At 37.7% G+C, this 18,300-nt stretch overlaps 1 protein-coding gene across 5 annotated transcripts in view; it reads right to left on the reverse strand.

The window, feature by feature from the left end:
* LOC131071776 (uncharacterized) overlaps positions 1 to 18,300 on the reverse strand; it is a 260,807-nt gene that overhangs the window by 143,172 nt on the left and 99,335 nt on the right. For 4 of the 5 annotated variants that reach the window (XM_059207272.1, XM_059207274.1, XM_059207273.1 and 1 more), the window contains exons 8-9: positions 3,881 to 3,998; positions 3,598 to 3,797 (exon numbers count right to left, since the gene is read on the reverse strand). The exons of the other annotated variant lie outside the window; for it this stretch is intronic. In XM_059207272.1, the coding sequence (XP_059063255.1) occupies positions 3,598 to 3,797; positions 3,881 to 3,998 (318 nt within the window). The remainder of the gene's footprint in view (positions 1 to 3,597; positions 3,798 to 3,880; positions 3,999 to 18,300) is intronic. 5 annotated transcript variants of the gene reach the window in all.

An 18,300-nucleotide genomic window follows, 5' to 3' on the forward strand; every position in this document is an offset into this window, starting at 1 on the left:
TATTATATCTTCCAAAATATATTGTTACTCTCATATGAATCATTCATGAATGTATAAATCAATTGACTATGCTTCAGCAATTGCATGACTTTATGACGAGTAAACATTTGGCACCGCTGCCTTCAAAGAAATTGAGTTAAAATGGCTATATAATGGGACATCCGATTGAAGAACTTGTAGAGTCTAATGTCATGCCCCCGAGCTTGGACCCTCTTCTTATATAGAAGCCATGGATATAGAGAGTGATGACAAAATGTCTTCCAATGGAAAAGGAAAAATAGAGGATGAGGAAAGTTCAAATGATAATAGCCAGAATGAATATAGAACCATGCAAACCTTGAGAAGAGATATGATGCAAATGATCAAGCAACTAAAAGCATAAAGGAAACCAATAAAGAAAACAAGGAACTCTAGTGTACAGAATGCAAATGCAAAAGGACATTAAAACAAATTATCCAAAGAAATTAATTTGTGATATCTGTCAAATTTTGGGCCACTTAATCAATTAATGCCCATATAATTTGAAAATCAAGAGTACACTTACTCTTCACGAAAGGTGAGCAGTCCACTCTACCAAGTACACCACCAAAGCATCAAAATAATAACAATGCATCACCACGAAAATATCAATATAGAAAATCTAATAATAATAGATTCAATAATAGTATCAATGGTAGCAGGAGCCAGAGACAATATGACTCAAAAGGACACCCTATTATACAAACTAAACAACACAGAGAATGGGGGCACTTCGTCAAAGGCTACAAAAACAATCAAAATAAAGCAAGACTATTATGTAAGTGGTGTGGACTAGGAGACCAAGTACACCACCAAAGCATCAAAATAATAACAATGCATCACCAAGAAAATATCAATATAGAAAGTCTAATAATAATAGATTCAATAATAGTATCAATGGTAGCACAAGTCGGCGACAAAATGACTGCTCACTCTCAAAAAGAAATTATGACTAATGTGGTGAAGAAACCTATTGTAGTTTACATGAAGATTCTCAAAAAGAAATTTAACGCAATCATTGATGGAGAATCAGAAGTGAATGTATTTCCTAAAGATACTTAGAAGAACCTTGGGAAAACTACCATCTAGCCACTAACTTTCCATTTAGTGAGAGTCGATCCACAAGGAATTAAGAATTAGGGGTCCTCATGGCCCAAAAGGTACCGATAGGAACTTAGACATTTCTCTTGAATATTGTAGTTGTTTATTTATACAAAAAGGCATATGATGCATTGTTGGGTCAAGGATGGTTGATAGCAACCAAAGTAGACCACAATTGGAGATAAAAAAATATTTATCAAAACAAGTGAAGTATGTAATAGATTTGACAAACCAAGTTGTGGGAGAGGAAGTAGCTTCCTCAAATTCAGACTTAGACTCGAGAGAAACTAAGCACAAGAAGGAAAGGGTTCAATGGAGCCAAATGACAAGGGAGTACTAGATCTACAACAATGCTCTGAAGACAACAAGTTCCCTCAACAAACCATTTCACTAGCAATTAGAAGATTATGTGTTATTTCAGCCAAAATGTAGCATGATACAAATCATGGAAATTGGCAATGCTAAGAAAGGTAAGGAAAATGAGGAAGAGGACGATTCGACACCAACAAGTCATACATTTCCACCATAATATGGGGAATACAAGGCTAGATGACACACCTGCAAATAAATTTGAATGAAATGAGGATATAAAATATGCAGACCCTACAACCAAGAAAGTAAACATGGGAGAAGAAGGTGGTTTGGATATCATAATGGTTGATGACAATTAAAATCTAGTTGTAAAGGCTGCAGTATTCAAGATTTTCCTGGAAAATATGGGTGTCTTTGAATGGAGTTACAAGGACCTTAGCCAGAATTGTGTGTCCATTGTAATCCCTTAATATCTGGAGCACAACTAGTAAGAAAAAGATCTTATAGGATAAATTGAAACTATTCAGAAAAAGTTTACGAAGAAATAAAGAAAATGTTAGATGTAGGAATTATATTCAAAGTGGAAACTAGTGACTAGGTATCGCCCATAATCAACTCATTGAAAAAGGAATCCAAGAAAATCAAAATGTGAGGATTTCCAAAACCTTAACTCAATGTCTATTAAAAACCCTTTTCCAGTCCCATTTCCAGATTCTATTCTCAAATAAGTAACAAAACACAAGATCTACTCCTTCATGGACAAATTCTTTGGTTACAACCAAATAAGCATCCGAAAAATATAAATTGAAGACTAGATTCATCGTAGAATACGGTGTATATGACTATAATGAAATGTTGTTCGCATTATGCAACATTCCAAAGAAGAATGGTGAAGTGTTTCAAGTCTAAGTAAGGAAGATCGTCATTTATCTTATGGATCCTTTCAAGATGATCCTCTGCCAACAAAAGAAGAAACTTTCTAAAACAGACTGGGAGGGTTTTGGATCTAGAAAAAGATAATTGGTTCATTAAATAATTTTTTGAGAACCTTGTGAGATATTTTCTATTGGCAACTGATATCATCATTCTACTTTTTGCATGTCAAGGGTCACTATCCTAGTTATCTTTAGCAACAGAAAAGAGATCAGCCTAATTTTGATTTCATTCCTCTAACTTTGTGTAGACTTGATAATCTGGGAACTTTTGCTAACTAGGTATAATTTACAATTCTGGGTTTCTATTTGGAAATGTAATGGAAAACAGAGTTTACATGTCTAACCTGCAAAAGTATAGCAGAATAATATTAGGTTGTGGGTCTGCATAACCTGATAAAAGCCTTGCTGCTAAACAGGAGATTGTATTTTCCTGACCCATGTGCTTTGCAATTTACACAGATTTATCTATAGACAACACATGTTTCCAATATGCATATGCATATATGTGTTTCATTCATAACATTTATCACCCTTTCTACAAACAGTATTTAAAATTTCATGATCACTTGAATAGCTGTTTATCAGGGAATTAAAACAATCAATGCATCTAGATTATGGATGTGAATGCACATATGCACAAAACACTTTATACAAATATTAATAAATATATGGAGAAATGGATATGTATCCATGTACACCCTATTGTTTGTTCTGCCAAGAGATATTTATACAACACTCAACAAAGAATAAGAAATGATTCTAACGATTTTGCACTAAATGCATATTACAAAAGAATCAAACACAATAAATCCCTACAGCTATCAAGAGACTAATCATTCATCCATACTTCTCTGTGAGAAACTGTGACTGATCTCTTGACTAAGGGATTTGGATTTTACATGGTTTATGCTATGTGATATCATTTCATCAGAAAGTCTAGTGTTACAAGCAATAGGATTTTTTCCAAGAGGTTGCTTTGACTGTTAACAAGCAATAAATGAGACACCTATGTATAATCATAAGAGTTCTTTCAGTTTTTTGAAAAGCTAAGCATAAACATTCTCCTATTACAATATAAATGCTTTCTTCATACTAAAAAAGTAATTTAGAAGAGACAGAAGAAACAAAACAGCTTTTAAAGTTAACTGAACATTAAAGATGAAAATATTACATGCACCAAGAAACAAGGTAAAATCATAGCCTGAAAGCTAGGAGAGGGAGAATAAACTACCTTGCCTTTCACAAGCATTAGAGATCAATCTTATTATATTTTCTACCAATGCATAACAATTGGCAAGACGCCGTTGTCTTATGGTGGCTTCTTCTAGGCTTGAATCTCTGCTATTACTAGATTCAAACTTCAAACGAGCAAGCTCATTTATTAATACAGCAACTTCAACCCTTGCTGTTTCTAAAACAAGCAAAAGACACCTGCAGAAACAAAAGCATTACTTGGATACAATGCATCTAACCTGATTCAACTACAAATTGTAATGAATCCAACATTTATTTACCTATCTGATGGAACTGCTGTTTCCTCTGGTAATTCCATTGGACCAATCAACCAATCCTCTCCATACATCTCCATCATGGACATTGCCAGTTCGAGGGCCAGATGTTTTTGATCAGCAACTATGAGATTTAATTATGGTAAGCAACACTTTTTTTTTCGAAGGCAAAGGCAGTGATCATACAAGATCTTACAATATTTTCCCTTAAAGTGAACGAAATTGCATTAAAATCAAACAACACAATAATAAAGCAAAAGACTGAGATGAGGCATAGAAGATTCAAACCAACATAGAAACAAATGAAATCACACTATCTCAAACCTCCTGTTGAGTAGACTGTCCAATATAGTTGATTAGATGTGTGCTCGTTTGCAATTTCAGCAGCATAAAAACACTCAAATGATAAAGGAGAGAGAGAGAGAGAGAGAGAGAGAGAGAGAGAGATAATGACTTAAGTGTGGTATATATAGATTGGGGGAGGAAATGGATTAAGGATCAATGTTGCTTGATTGAGATCAAGGGTGGGCGATGATTTGGTCTCTCAAGCCATGAGATGGTGTCAAGTGGCACCATGAGAGGGCTTGAGAGGGAGATTATACCCTTGAGGGTACCTTAAGGTATGGGGAGGATCTTGTCATAAAGGCAAGTTTGTCCTCACACTCTCAACGGAGTGAGGGTGAGATGCCAAGGGCCCGTGTGCTTGATTTGATGGGAGGATTTGACCTCACTTAATCAAGGGTTAAGTGTGTACACTTGCTTAGTGGAGGACTAGGTGGAGATTAGGAGGGTAATAGGAAAAGTTGGAGGATGCGACATATGAGAGAGAATTAAATAAATAGAATTATTTATTTAATTTTTGGAAGAAGTGGTTAAGGGTAAGGGTAAATAAGTTAAGGTAAATATTTGCTTTCGACTAGGACTTAAGGATAATTGAAGAAATAGATTAGCATGGACATTGAGATAATCGAATATCAATTAAATAATAAAGTATTATTTAATTAATATAGAGGATGAGGAATTGCTCAAATTAGGGGTATATTGACCAAATATGTTCAATTTCAGGAGCCTACAACCGCATATGAAGTGAAAGGAAAAACCCTCCTGCTATAATTAAAAAATATAACCATATCATGGATAGAACATAGAGGAACACAATGAATCATCCAGGATCTATACTCATATTTTGATGGGAAAATCATTACAGTCTAATAGCGTATCACACCAGATCTCTCGTTATCAAAAGGTATGCATAAAACTAAATCATAGGAAACAACAGACCATGGATCATTGAGACTTTTCAGACTGAATTTAAAGACATTGAAAATTTTAGAATAGTTGACATTCATTCTTATGTAGTACAGGCAAATGATATTTAGGTGTCCATCAACTGTGATCCTATTCTATGTCAAACAATTCTTCGAATCAACATATTTGCAAAGGAAACATTGGTTGCACAATTTCACCATCCAATAAATGTCATTTTCTAGGCAGTGACTGTATTGTTATTTTCAAAATAAGCAGTCTTATAGGAGAGAATTGATTGCTTTTTACTCTAAAAATAAGCACAAGTTCATAAACCGAAAGCACACAAATTATGATGAATGGAATGATTATGTCAAATTTCATAATGGCCATCTACAAATATAAAATTGAATGTCAACTTGTAATTAATACTAGTACATGCATATCTTAACCAAACGTGATCATGTTACACAGCACCATAAAGATCTCAAGAAAATAGCTCCTGAATGGTACAAATCTGATTCAACAGTCTATTTTAAATTTTAAATTTTCTCAGGTCTTTCCTAGAAGACCCTTCAAATCTATTCTACAACTAGAAACTAGAGGCTGGCTCAGTGGTTTCGTAAGGCATTTCACTAATGTTGAGGCCTACAGCTCGTGTTACAAAGGATTTTAGGATGTCACATCAAAGAGATCAAAAAGCAATTCATTGAAATTAGGGAGAAGCATGAAACTATGTTTATCACATTGAAAAGCCTATAGGAATCTTATTATACAATCCATACTACACTGAGCATTTCAACAAGAAGAGCTCATCTTCCCTATTGATTGCCTTTCTGGCAGCCCTGGGAATTTTGAAATTTAGATAAAAGAGAATTTGATGCCTTAATTTTTGGAATTCAGAAAAGCAAAGCTCCCGAAATGAGGAAGCTTGCAAGAAAGTGAGTGAGTGCAGAAAGCAATAGAAAATGCACACAAGGCCCATAATTCAAGCTATGTTTAGACTCTACAGTATCTATTTACGATTTGAGCTTGAAAGTAGAAAGTACTAAGTGTAGTTTGTTGGTATTACACCAAATTTTCAATTAAATGAAATCCCAAGAAGTAATCAAACTTTGAAGCATGTCAAATAGTTATTAGTGTAAGATTCTCCAAAGATAACAAAAAAAAAACTATGCACGTGAATTTTTGCCTCCAAATTGAACCTGTACAAATAGCCTGGCTGTGTAGGAAGTGGTGGTTTATTTCATCTTCAACCACAGCATCAACACTTCATTTCTCTAAAAATAGGATGTCAAAGTCATCACTACAAAGTCCAGCCCTGCTATTCTAACAGCCTGTAATCTATGCCTTGAATCAAACAAAAGAATCTGCAATAGGTTCTTAAATATCAATAATACTTTTCTTTCCCCGCATTTTTGGTACTAAAGTTTAAAGCATGCATGACAAATCAAATTTCATACCAACCATAAAGGTAACTACTCCAAATAAAATAAAATAATTTTGAATTAATATGCATTAAAATTATTTTTTGGTTGCTATTCAGATTTAAATTTAAGACTTCAAATCTAATGATGCTTAAATCTGTATGTGTCACCCACTACATGGAAATATATATCCTGTTGACGTGTCTAAAATCGCTGAACCTACGACTTCATCGGGCCAACGCAGAATAGAATGTACTCGCTGAGTATCCTATCATCTCTTGAGATAAGGAAATCCCTAATGCTGTTTTTCGTTCAATCAAAGGGGACAACCTCAAGGTTTCGATTGTCAGGGCTTCACTGCGGGAATACTCAGTGGTCGATGTGATTTGCTGGGAACACAAGGGGACTTATGGTGATATGGATAATTGCTGGATGAGTTCCCTAAAACTTTAACAGTCTCGTTATCGATTGGTTTCAGTTGCATGATACTGTTTCAGCAGGACTGTGGATTCTTCTTGGTAAAAAAAAGGGAAAAAAGGAGGGATGGGAAAAGAGAGGTATAGAAAGTCTAAATTATTTAACTAAGATAGCATATTCAGAAAACAAACAAACACCTCCCAATAACTAGATTAAACATTACAAGCCATTTAAGCACAATACTTGCACGAATCTAGTGAGATCTTCAAGGGAAAATTGAGTTTTCATGCTATCAAATACAACATCAGAACTTTAACATTCATTCAGTGAGTATTCAATAACCAAACTAAGCATATGAAAGGTTCAGATTAACCATGCAGAAGGAAAGACAATCAGTCATTCCTTAATGGTATGAACAGCGAGGATTCTATTAGATGCTTATCTAGAAAATGCTATATAATGAAAGAAACATAACTGAAAATTTCAAATTAATGAAGAAGGAGACCATGCACTCACAAGGAAACTTGAAACAGTCTTAACTTTGCATTAAATTTTGTAAATTTCGCCAAAGCATTAGCAACAATCCATGAACTTCTTACAAAATGAGGGAAAACTAGTCCCTTTAAATAGGCTTCCAAAAATAGATGAATGGCCAAGATCTAATCTAAATAAGTGGCCCAGATTCATCCTTACAAAAGGGTACCCATACCCATAAATGGAGGGTAAATATCAGCAACTACCCCCAAAGGGAGCAATAACTACCAAAAAGGTAATTAAAACTTATCCAAAATAATTCAAAAAGTGCACACACAAAGTTTTACATTTACAGTTGACTTGGAAGTCAAATATGACCCTTTGGCCAAAAAGTGCACTTTTTGAAAATTTAAAAGAAAAAAGCACTTTCTCTTTTCCAGCCCTAGATTCCTCGGTGATGAACTCGACCTCGTCGTGCAGATACTCTCCCCAGATATCCCGATCAGCTGTACACTCTACCTGAACGTAGTCCTGAAATCTCAAGCATAACTTGAATAATTCGGTCATTGGCGACATAGGTGGATTGAACATTTTGTAATCGATACCTTGTAGGAGGCTATCTAAATTCTCCAGCTCCTCTCTCCAGTATGACTTGTGACTTTCAAAACATGATATGTTTGCTTGAAGCCCAAAAGCAAAATCTAGATCCTCTATGGAGTATGCGACCTTGGGATTGAGCCGGTCCTCCCACTGCGGTTGCACCTCAGCATCCTCCATGTTGTTTTTTCAACCGGGAACAATGGATTTGAGGATCCTTTCACCAAGATCCTTCACATTTGATAAAGTGTCATCGCACTTGTCATGCATTTTATTGATATTATCCCTCATGTCGTCCTTCATGTTGAGGGTCCAATACCAGTCTTTGAAGGTATTGACACTATAAGGACTTAGGATAGTATCGGCAGTAGGGATTTGAGAGCAGGTCCAGGATAGAACCCTAATGAGGGGCAAAGTTTTGGCCATCGCCTCATGACTGTTATAGAATTCCTTCTTCAGCTTACACATCTTGATAATAATGGCTTCCCTGTGGAGGGCCATTTCGCGCAGATCCTTGAAGATTTGCTCTCCTCTTTCTTGAATGCCTTGCATCCATTCTTTGACGGCCTTTGCACTATCCCGTACTCCTTCAAATTCTGTCGTGGTCCTCTGTGCCAATGCCGTTGGGGGAATGTGGGATGCGGAAGCATTGTGCAATGGTCTCAGGAGTTGATCAATGTACCCCTCGACCTGCTTAGCACGAGCTTGATACGTGTTCTTTTCAGTTGTTATCTCTTCAAGCTGCCTGAGTATGTTCTGTACTGAATCCCTGAATTCCTCCTTTTCTTGTTCCTTAGTGGCTCGTCCGATGGGGACAGTCGTGATGCTATAATCAGCCAATGTAATCTGATCTACTGGCTTGTCCACAAGCGGGGTGGCAATATGAAGAGTACGGTTCCTCTGCTCATCTTTGGTTATTCTGGAATATGCCCTGGGCTTTTTCTTCCCCTTGGCCTTAACTTGGTCTATGTGTGAGAAGATGTCCTCCAAATCGATGGGTGGCTTGGTGGCGGCCTTGCGCTGAGCTCGAGCAATTAACCATTCTTCAGGTACAGTCTGGGCTGATGCTATGGTTAAATTTGCACTCTTTTCTTTGATGTTTTTAGCCATCTTATCACAAATTTGCAGTTGTTCCATTGCAAGAGGAGTAGAGGAAGTGTCAAGTTCCTTACTCGCAGCCGAATTTTCTCCCACTTCGCTGAACAATTGCCTAGTACCTTCGTGTGATGGTTGTTCTTCAATCTTTTCAAGCTCACGGGTCTCATTTGTCCTTTGCTCTCCTTCAATAGTGGAGTCATCTTTGGTAGTATTATGGAGCAACAATTCATGGCGGCTCTGTTGGGTGGGTTCATGCAATTCAATCCCCTGAGTGGATGGAATCTCTCATTCCTCAACTTGGTTATTAGGTTCAACTGATTCAATGGCTCTTAGCTCGACATCCAGCATGTCGAGTGTAGGAGGATCATCAGCCCCAAATGCATCAACATCACTCTGGGAAGGCGGAGCAAGTATATAATCCAGTTCAACTACATCATCGGACGAGCTAGGGTCCTTTGACGATGAAGTGACTTCTGGCCTCCTAATAGGGATCTTTTCCCTTCTTGTTCTTTTGGATGTCTAAGTTCCTCTGCTAGCCTTAGCCTTCTTTCTTTTCTCATGCTTTTCGGCCTCTTCCTTAGGTGCACTGGAAGTTCCCTCATCTTCGGAGGATTGAGAATCAAGGTTACCCATCAAGTAGTAAGTGAACTGGACTCCCTCATGTATCAGTCGCTCAATCTGCTGGTGCAACCATTGGTCAGTATATCTTCCTAGGGCTGCCATAACCGCCTCAAAATCAATGATCGGGTCCTACGACCAATCAATGCCTAGCAAAAGATGCCTTACCGCCTCAAATTCCCGGACTTACTGGCAATTTCCTGAATTTGTGAGTTGATCTGGGACCTGGCGGTATTTGTAGAGTCGCATTTGCTGCACACTCAGCCTCGAATACTCGCGCCTTTGAACCTCATAGTCATCAGAGCAGTTCTTCCAGTAATCTTCAACTGATTCTTTTGCTCTGTATCCCCTGCCATAGGCCCTCTTTGCCAGATTGTCGTGATCAAAGCATTTCCTTGGAAAATGCTCTTGTAGGCTGTAGGAGGCCAGCTCTGCAAAGGATTCCACCACTTGCGATGGGTTTTTTAAAAGGACATCCTGGTTGCCTATAATCATAGGGAATGCGAATCCAGACTGCTTCCTGTCCCTAAGCAAGCTGCCCGTCGGACGTGACTACGTTGCGACCTCCAGGAGAACTATCTTGTCGGTTGGGTACCGCAGAAGTTGGAAAGGTGCACCCTCAAAGCCAACCATCCGGATGTAGGAGAACCTTGGGAATTGGATGAACCAGGCCCCATACCTCTGTACTAGAATAGTAGCTTGCTCTAAATCCTTATATGTAATCCTCCCTGCATTAGCCTGACCAAGCGCATTGTGAAGGCATCATTGACGCGCTCATACTGACCAATTGCATAGGCAGGGCTGTTCTTTTCTCTTTGAGCTATATCCTGATAGTGTAGCTGTGGATAACAATCGTATACTTTTACCTAATCAGGTCCATTCCCAATTTCACCTTTCATGATCAAACCTGGCAGTGGCTGATTTCTGGCGAACATGTAGACTAAATAGGATGTCATAGTGAAGTACTTCTTCGTCTCAAGTTCGATCAGCTAAGTGTGGATGTTGTCGCTTATGATCCGGGCCCAGTCAAACTTGGATTTTCCAGCGAAGACCTATTCTGTGAAGTAAAACATCCATTCTTCAAAGTAATTGGATTGGGGAAGTCCCATAATCCTGCTGAGCAATGTGACCATGTCCCCATGCTTGTTGTGGAAGTCGCTTCTAGGGGTCTTTTTCCCAATCCTGACGCTAGGAGGTCTTCTCTCCTTGTACCACTCTTCATTTATCAGTGTTCTGCATCTGGCGGGATTCATATCATACGCCCCCTGCGCTTCATCTATAGTCGTGGCTGTGGGGTTGTTCGGGAAGGTAATGTCAAATGCGTCGCCAATGGCTTCAGGAGTGAAGTTAGCGAGGACAATGTCCTCGAGGAGCACCAATCTGGAGCTTGGCTGGTAGTGTCGAGTGGCCTCTACCACTAGCTCATAGTTTTGCACAGCTGAGGGAAATCCTACAGCTTGGGCAATGCCACTTTCCATCATCCGCCTAGGCATTCCATAGGCATTAGGGGAGAAGACTCGGTTCCTAAAATCTTGGATATCAATATGGCCCAGGTCAGTATCACCGACATTCTCCCAAACACTCTGAACTTTTGATTCCCTCAGTCCCCCTCTCTGATACTGATACTTCATCTTTTCGACTCTGCGAAGGATACCTGACTTGGATACTCGTGATGTCTCGACTGCAGCAGGCGTCTTTGATGGTTCTATCGCCAACTTAGGCATTTATCCTACACAGTCGGACGCGGATTACGAGGCGATGTAAAGGAAGTAAATTGAGTTAGATAAAGGATATGCCAGCATACAAAGATCAATTCAAAAACTGAATTGAAAGAACAACATGACATCTTTAGCTAAAAGCTTGATTGATTTAAACATGAATATTTATGAAGCTTTTCAATTGCGGATTTATACTCAGGCATTTTAGGATCAAATTTCAAAATGGACAAAACTTGAGAAATATTCATAAGTCTGAAAATGCGTTTCGGCTAATTTGTAGGAATAAATTCCGATTTAATTGCTTTTAATGACATCTTATACACGGGGAAAAGAGGCGTTTTCAGATTTGATCAGTTTAAATTTATTTTGCATACGCATCTATATGATTTTGCAAATATTTGAATGATTTCGAGAGAGGCGAAGTACACTTACCTGGCGAAAATGAATGGCGTGAATTCACACAACTAGCTATGCAAGAATGAATTCCAAATTTCAGATGGGAGAGTCTGCAATTTGAATTTCAATGGTTAACCCCCTATTCAAATTCTTACGCCTATGGTTTGGAAAGAAAATGCAGATTTAAACATTTGGACATAGCGATTTTTACCTTGGGCGTCCTTCCTAATTCTAACTTCGTGATTATATGGCGCTGAGAATGGCGTTAATGGCATTTTACCTTATAAGGCTCATAAAACTTCGTGATTTTACCTTACGCGATCCTCAGCAAATGGAGAGGGTTTTCAAATCTTGAACTTCACGTTTTTGCCCTACGGCGAGCCATTACAAGGTTTACCGAGTTTGCAAGGTTTGTAAAAATTGCGATTTTCACCACAATGCAAACTGTGATCTTTGGGTTTACCCTCCAAACCTTACGCCATTTCCCTTTCACGCGATTTTGGTGACTTAGGCAGTTTGGGAAAATCGCGATTTTGGCATTTGGGTGGGGTCTTCAAAACTTCGACGTTTCTGATGTTTTTGAAAACCTTTTAAATCCTTGCGATTTACCTTGGTCACGCGAAGTTCAGTGCTTTGGGGTGGATTGTCAACTTCGGACCTTTCAAACGTTTTGCCAATTTCAGACTTTTCAAATGTTTTGCCAATTTCGGCATTTTTGAGCCTTTTGTCAATTTTCAAACTTTACTTTCTTCGCGATTTTCAGGGAAATGGAGGCTTTTAAAACTTTCACTTAAAGTGCGAACTTTGGCGATTTGGGTGTGTTTGCCAACTTCGGACTTTTGAGTGCTTTTAAAAACTTCAGACCTTTTAGGTACTTTGCCAATTTCGGACTTTTGAGTCATTTTGAAAACTTCGGACCTTTTAGGTACTTTGCCAATTTTGGACTTTTTAAATACTTTGCAAACTTACCCTTCAAATCGCGATTTTCGGGGTTTATGGGCCATTTGAAAACCTTTTAAAAAAAAGGCTCTTCACTTACCCCTTTGCGTGATTTCGGCGTTTGGAGGCATTTCCCAAACTTTTAACTTCTTGCGTTTTCACTGAACAGTGCGAGCTTCGGGGTTTAATGGGATTTTGAAAATTTCACACTTTTAGTCATTTGCCCTCCAAAATGTGAATTTCTTGTTTTGAGCCACTTTGAAAACTTAGGCGATTTAAGCCATTTTGAAAATTTAGGCGATTTGAATTTAGCTGTCTCTTGGAATCTCATGCCTAAAGGCTCAACTAATCTGACGGATTGACAAGCTCCTGCTCATGACACCACCATCTCGCGGACTAATTACAGGCTCGCTCAAAAGGACACGAGACACTCTGTGCAGAACTCAACAGGGCGAAGACAGAAAGGCCCAAAAAGGGAAAGGGGACCCTGTCAGTGACAGGGAGCGTGTGCAACGCACAACATATCCCTACACACAAATTTGCAGTTCATGGGGCTCATTTTAGCCATATGATCAAGAACTTATCACAATGATGATCCAGGTTTAGAACGTGGTAGGCATGGCCCCCACATTATGTGGTCTCTATGTTAATGCAGCTTGGTGAACATGTCTGAGGATCTATTCTCAATTCATCCTTGGTCAAAAGATGGTATGGTGAGATTGTTAGCTCATCATCTTTTAAGGATATGCTTAGCTAAAATGAATACTCTGAAGCATTGTAGCTCTCACACAAGATTTATTGAGAAAAAATGGCGAAATTAAAAAATGCTGAATAAACATAAAAGTAGGGAGAACAAAAAAATTGTTTTTGTTTATTTCAAAGCAAAATAAAGGAAAATAGTATTACTTTTCCATCTGGCATAGCACAAAACATCTTTTACTTTTCACTTGGGGTGGGGATTTAGGGAAAACAGTCAGTAGAGATTTCAAGAAGCAATTAAGACCCTTGAAACCACATGAGCCTTCATGGTGCATGACATTTTCCACAATTTTGTCTCTCATTCAAGCTCCAAACCATTCAAAAAACACAGGCATCAGAGCCATAAAGCAATATTAGACTCTAATTAAATGAGAATGGCATGTATATTCACTGATCAATGAGTGCCCTTCAGTGTCCCCTAAGAGAGAAAAGAGTCCTTAGGGCCTAACCTGAGTGAAAATGAATCAATCAACAGATATTCATTGAACAGCTAAAGAATGAGTGAGACCTAATGGATCCAATGTGAGTAAATACCAGTTGTGAGCAATGCTACTTTGTCAAAATCCAAATTTGCTATGGAAAAATCCAAATCTTGTTAATTTTAAGATCAGATTAGGAGAAAGCAGATAGAAGATAATTCAATCAAATTTGCACAGCATATATCCTGGGAAAACCCTCCAACATGAGGGAGAAAAACCCAGCAACAAGTATCTTATATATGTCAAATAGTAAGATGTGTCTACAATCCGAATCGCTTCACTCCTTGAAGCTAGAGAAGTACACTTGATAATACATGGTCTGATCTGAATGTGCAAACTGCTGTGTGTATGAATTGATAATCTCAAGATGATCCACGGACTGTTGTAGAGGATATACGAAGTTACGAACTGCTGATGGAGATATCCGTTCTGCCTTAGGAGTACAATCTGCTATGTGTAGTCATTGCAAAGTGAGGAGAGTTGATCTCCTTTTATATCCTAGCAGAGGTGACTCTTCACCAAGGGTCGGCTCCCTTCAAACCAATGCCACCTTTTATAAACTATACGGTGACCTTTAATAAGGGTGGCGGACTTTCCCAAAAGTCGGCCCCCCTTAATTATTATATTTATTTACAAACAAATAAAGTTGCACATCCACAATAGTCGGCAAACCCTCAGATGTGCAAAGCCGAAGGCTAATTGCACATTTGGTGGAATCGGCCCAAGGATACTCCCATAGACACATACATCAACAAATCTACACTATACAAATTAGGTTTAGATTAGAAAATCAAGTGTGTTTATAGAAAAGTGACCACCAATTAAATCATGAATCAATCATGAGAAAAATCACAATTCATTCATAATTTAATCACCTCATAAACCATGCCTGCTATTAAAAAATGGTGATCTGATCCAGATTGCCGGCATAAGTGAGCTGCAATTAATCTCAACTAATCACATTTTTATTTTTTGCAGATTTATGCTACTATGTTCTCAAGCACAGTGGAAGCGCAAATTACTGCTCAATGGTTTAACTAGCTTGTTTATGAAACCTTGAAAAGTCATGAGTTTGTTACACAATAATATGAGAAATTCATAGATGCAGGTACTTCTCAGATTATTTATCTGTAAGATTCCGAACTGAAATCTTATTCAATCTACTGATTTTGTTTCCAATTCTGTCTTTGGCCAGCGAAGGGGTTTTGTTTGATTTTTGTTTTGTTTTTAATATTTTTCTGATTTTTTTTGTGTTTTTTACTTTGAATGAATATTGAATGCAAGAAATGCAAGGAAATAAATTGACTGAAAAATAATTCCAGAATTCTGAATTTTACAACAGCAAACTATAATTTCAAATGAGAGCTTATTTCACCAGGAAGAGAGACAAATATCATACCAAGAGTCCAACGCCTAGCCTAGAAGTGTACTTTTTATTGATGGGTCTCACAAAAATGACAATATGGTGACATCGAGGTTTCAACGATACCTCCAATGAGGTTTATTTGCATCCACTAGAATTATCAAAAACAATTATTGAAGAATTAAGTAAATCTGCTACCAGTTCGACCAAGCTCCCAGGCAAAACCACTGAACTTGCCCTGTAATCCTCAAAGAAATGCTCACACTGCTCATATACGCCTGAGAAAGTCTGATAAAACAATTTATTTGCTGATTGCTAACACTAACAATGGATTTCCTTCACTTTTCAAACCCTTATTGCTGCTAATTTATTTAATCAACTCTGCTGATGACATCACGATGGCACGGCCAGCATAGGACCACGTGGGGCATGAAAATGATATTTGCTGCCCTCAATGACCTCCAATAACTGATCTCCTTGTTGTAGCAGGTCTGTAAATTCTGATAAAGACTGAATTTTAAAGCCCAAATAGGAATTCTGAGTGAATTCCTCTAAAATAAGGCCTAGGGTTTCATCAAAGCTTGCCTAGAATTGAAGAGTTTTCGTTCTCCAACACCTGAATGCTGCTGATCTGATCTCAGAGTTGCAATTTCCCTGAAGAGAATGAAAAAATGAACAAATAGAATGCCAAATGATTGTCGTACACATTCCTTTATGCTTCTCCAAAACTCAATGCCCAAATTAGGGCTCCAATATGCCAAGATGCCAAAGAATATTCTGTAATGTCCCCATTTTTGGAGAGGAATTAATTAATTAATTTAATTAATTAAGTTGTCCAAATTATTATTATTTTTTATGGATAGCTTAATTAATTATTTTAATTAATAATATTAAGTTAATTATTTAAAAAGTTATTAAATAAATTAAAAAAATAAAAAATGACTTTATATTTAATTAATTTAACAAAGTGACTTAATTAAATATTATATCATAAAGTCACTTAAGTGAAATAATATTATTTTAATATTATTTCTAGAAGCTTCTAGAGATGGGCTGGAAAAAGTATAAAAGGGAGATCTAGTTGAACTTCAAGGCAGCTTGGGATTGCATTTTGATATTGATTGGGTTTTGTAGAGCCAGTAGGTTTCTGCAGAATATTGTCTTTGGGAATTGAAACTCCCATAGATAGCATAACTGAGGGAGTGAAAGATCTCTCGAGAGGTTGCATTAAGGAGGTGATACTTCAGTCATCTCAATTGTGCTTCATTTGTGGCCAAAGGCCAATTTGACAAGTTCGGACTTGAGGAAGACTTTGAAGACCTTGGGAGGTCAAAGGACCTCATTGTTAAGGAGCTAATTCCACTAGGACTAATTCAGAAGGGTTTTGGGGTGAATTCAGGTAGCACATCAGTCTGAAGTCAAATCGTACCAGATCCCCATTGCCATGATTTGGTCATAGAAATCCATATTGGCATCGATTGTTATTGCGGAACCAAAGCGATTCTTCCTAGCAGCAATTTGAAGGTGAATAAGTGTGGTTGCAGGGGCTAAATCAGATCTGAGACACAAATCGAAATATTCCCACCATCACCACTATTTTGTGCATGCCCTCTTGTTAAGCATTGAACTTCCTATTTGGTGATAGCGCCACTTTTGGAGAAGGACAGCGATCATGTTTGGGGTTTAAGAGGAAGGTTTTGAGTTGGTAATTATTTATTAACAGACTTTACATCTGCAGCAATCAAACAGTAGCAGTCCCACGATTTGATCAAGTAAGCACAGTTCATGCACCAAATTTCCTACAAGACCAGAGTGCTTTCTTCCTACAGAGTCCGATAGTTTTGGCATAAAGACAAACTGCAGCAGCTATCAACTAATAAACATTTTCTGAGGACTCCAAGAACAGGGGCGATTTTGAAGATCATTTGTTTGGGCATTAGTGGAGGCTCCTATCAGCACAAAATTGTTGCTTCATCGGCATCAAACCTAGGCGATATTCTCCAGGTGCTTTGTCACTTAGTCTCCATTGTATTTCAGTCGGTATTCATGAATTTATGACTGTCATAAGTCTTCAGACAGTTCTGAAAATTAGCTGTTAATAGTTAATGTGTTTTGATGCAAGTATGGTCAATGTAATGAACCTAGGATTTCTAAAATAAAGGGATGACCAGATTGATTTCATATACATATGTTTATATGGGTTGCATGCCAATTGTTTGTCAAAATTACAGTCTGCTGTAGCTTCATGTTCTTGCATATCTATTCATACTATTGCATGGGTAAACACAAATATATCTTGCACCATCACCCTAGAGGCTTATAGTGTTGATTGGTAGTCATCCTTTGATTATTCTTTGTGGTTTATGCTTCCAAACACAAGTCTGAAAACTTGCAACAGTCTAAACAGCATAACACGCAAGTTATACTGCAGTTTAGATGCAGTATAACACACAGGTTATACAGACTGAGACTTGGAACAGCAGGCTGCCAGCTAAGTGTTTGACGATATCCCTTTGCATTTTCAGTCAATACACTGCAGGGGATATTTCATATTCTCTCAACTTGGGCACCCAGCTTGAGGGTTATAATTCATCATTGATGGGGCCACTTTTTAATTAAATTTTATTAACCTTTTTGCCTAGATAGGTGTGCATAAGGGGTAAACTTTATATTTTATCATTGACAACTTAATTAACCCCTTACATAAAGTTACTTTATAAAATATGTCTAATTTTAGGAAAAGTAACTTTATAATGAAATATTATAAAGTTTGCATAATATAAGCTCACCAAGGTCAAGAAAATGACTAAGTATAAATCCCCTTGGTTAGCCAATCATCCTAACCTGTAAATTTGCCTGCGGAGATGGCTAACAGGCAAATCCATGCTCCTGAGTG

The sequence above is a fragment of the Cryptomeria japonica genome, chromosome 6, assembly GCF_030272615.1.
Source record: "Cryptomeria japonica chromosome 6, Sugi_1.0, whole genome shotgun sequence".
Lineage (NCBI taxonomy): Eukaryota > Viridiplantae > Streptophyta > Pinopsida > Cupressales > Cupressaceae > Cryptomeria > Cryptomeria japonica.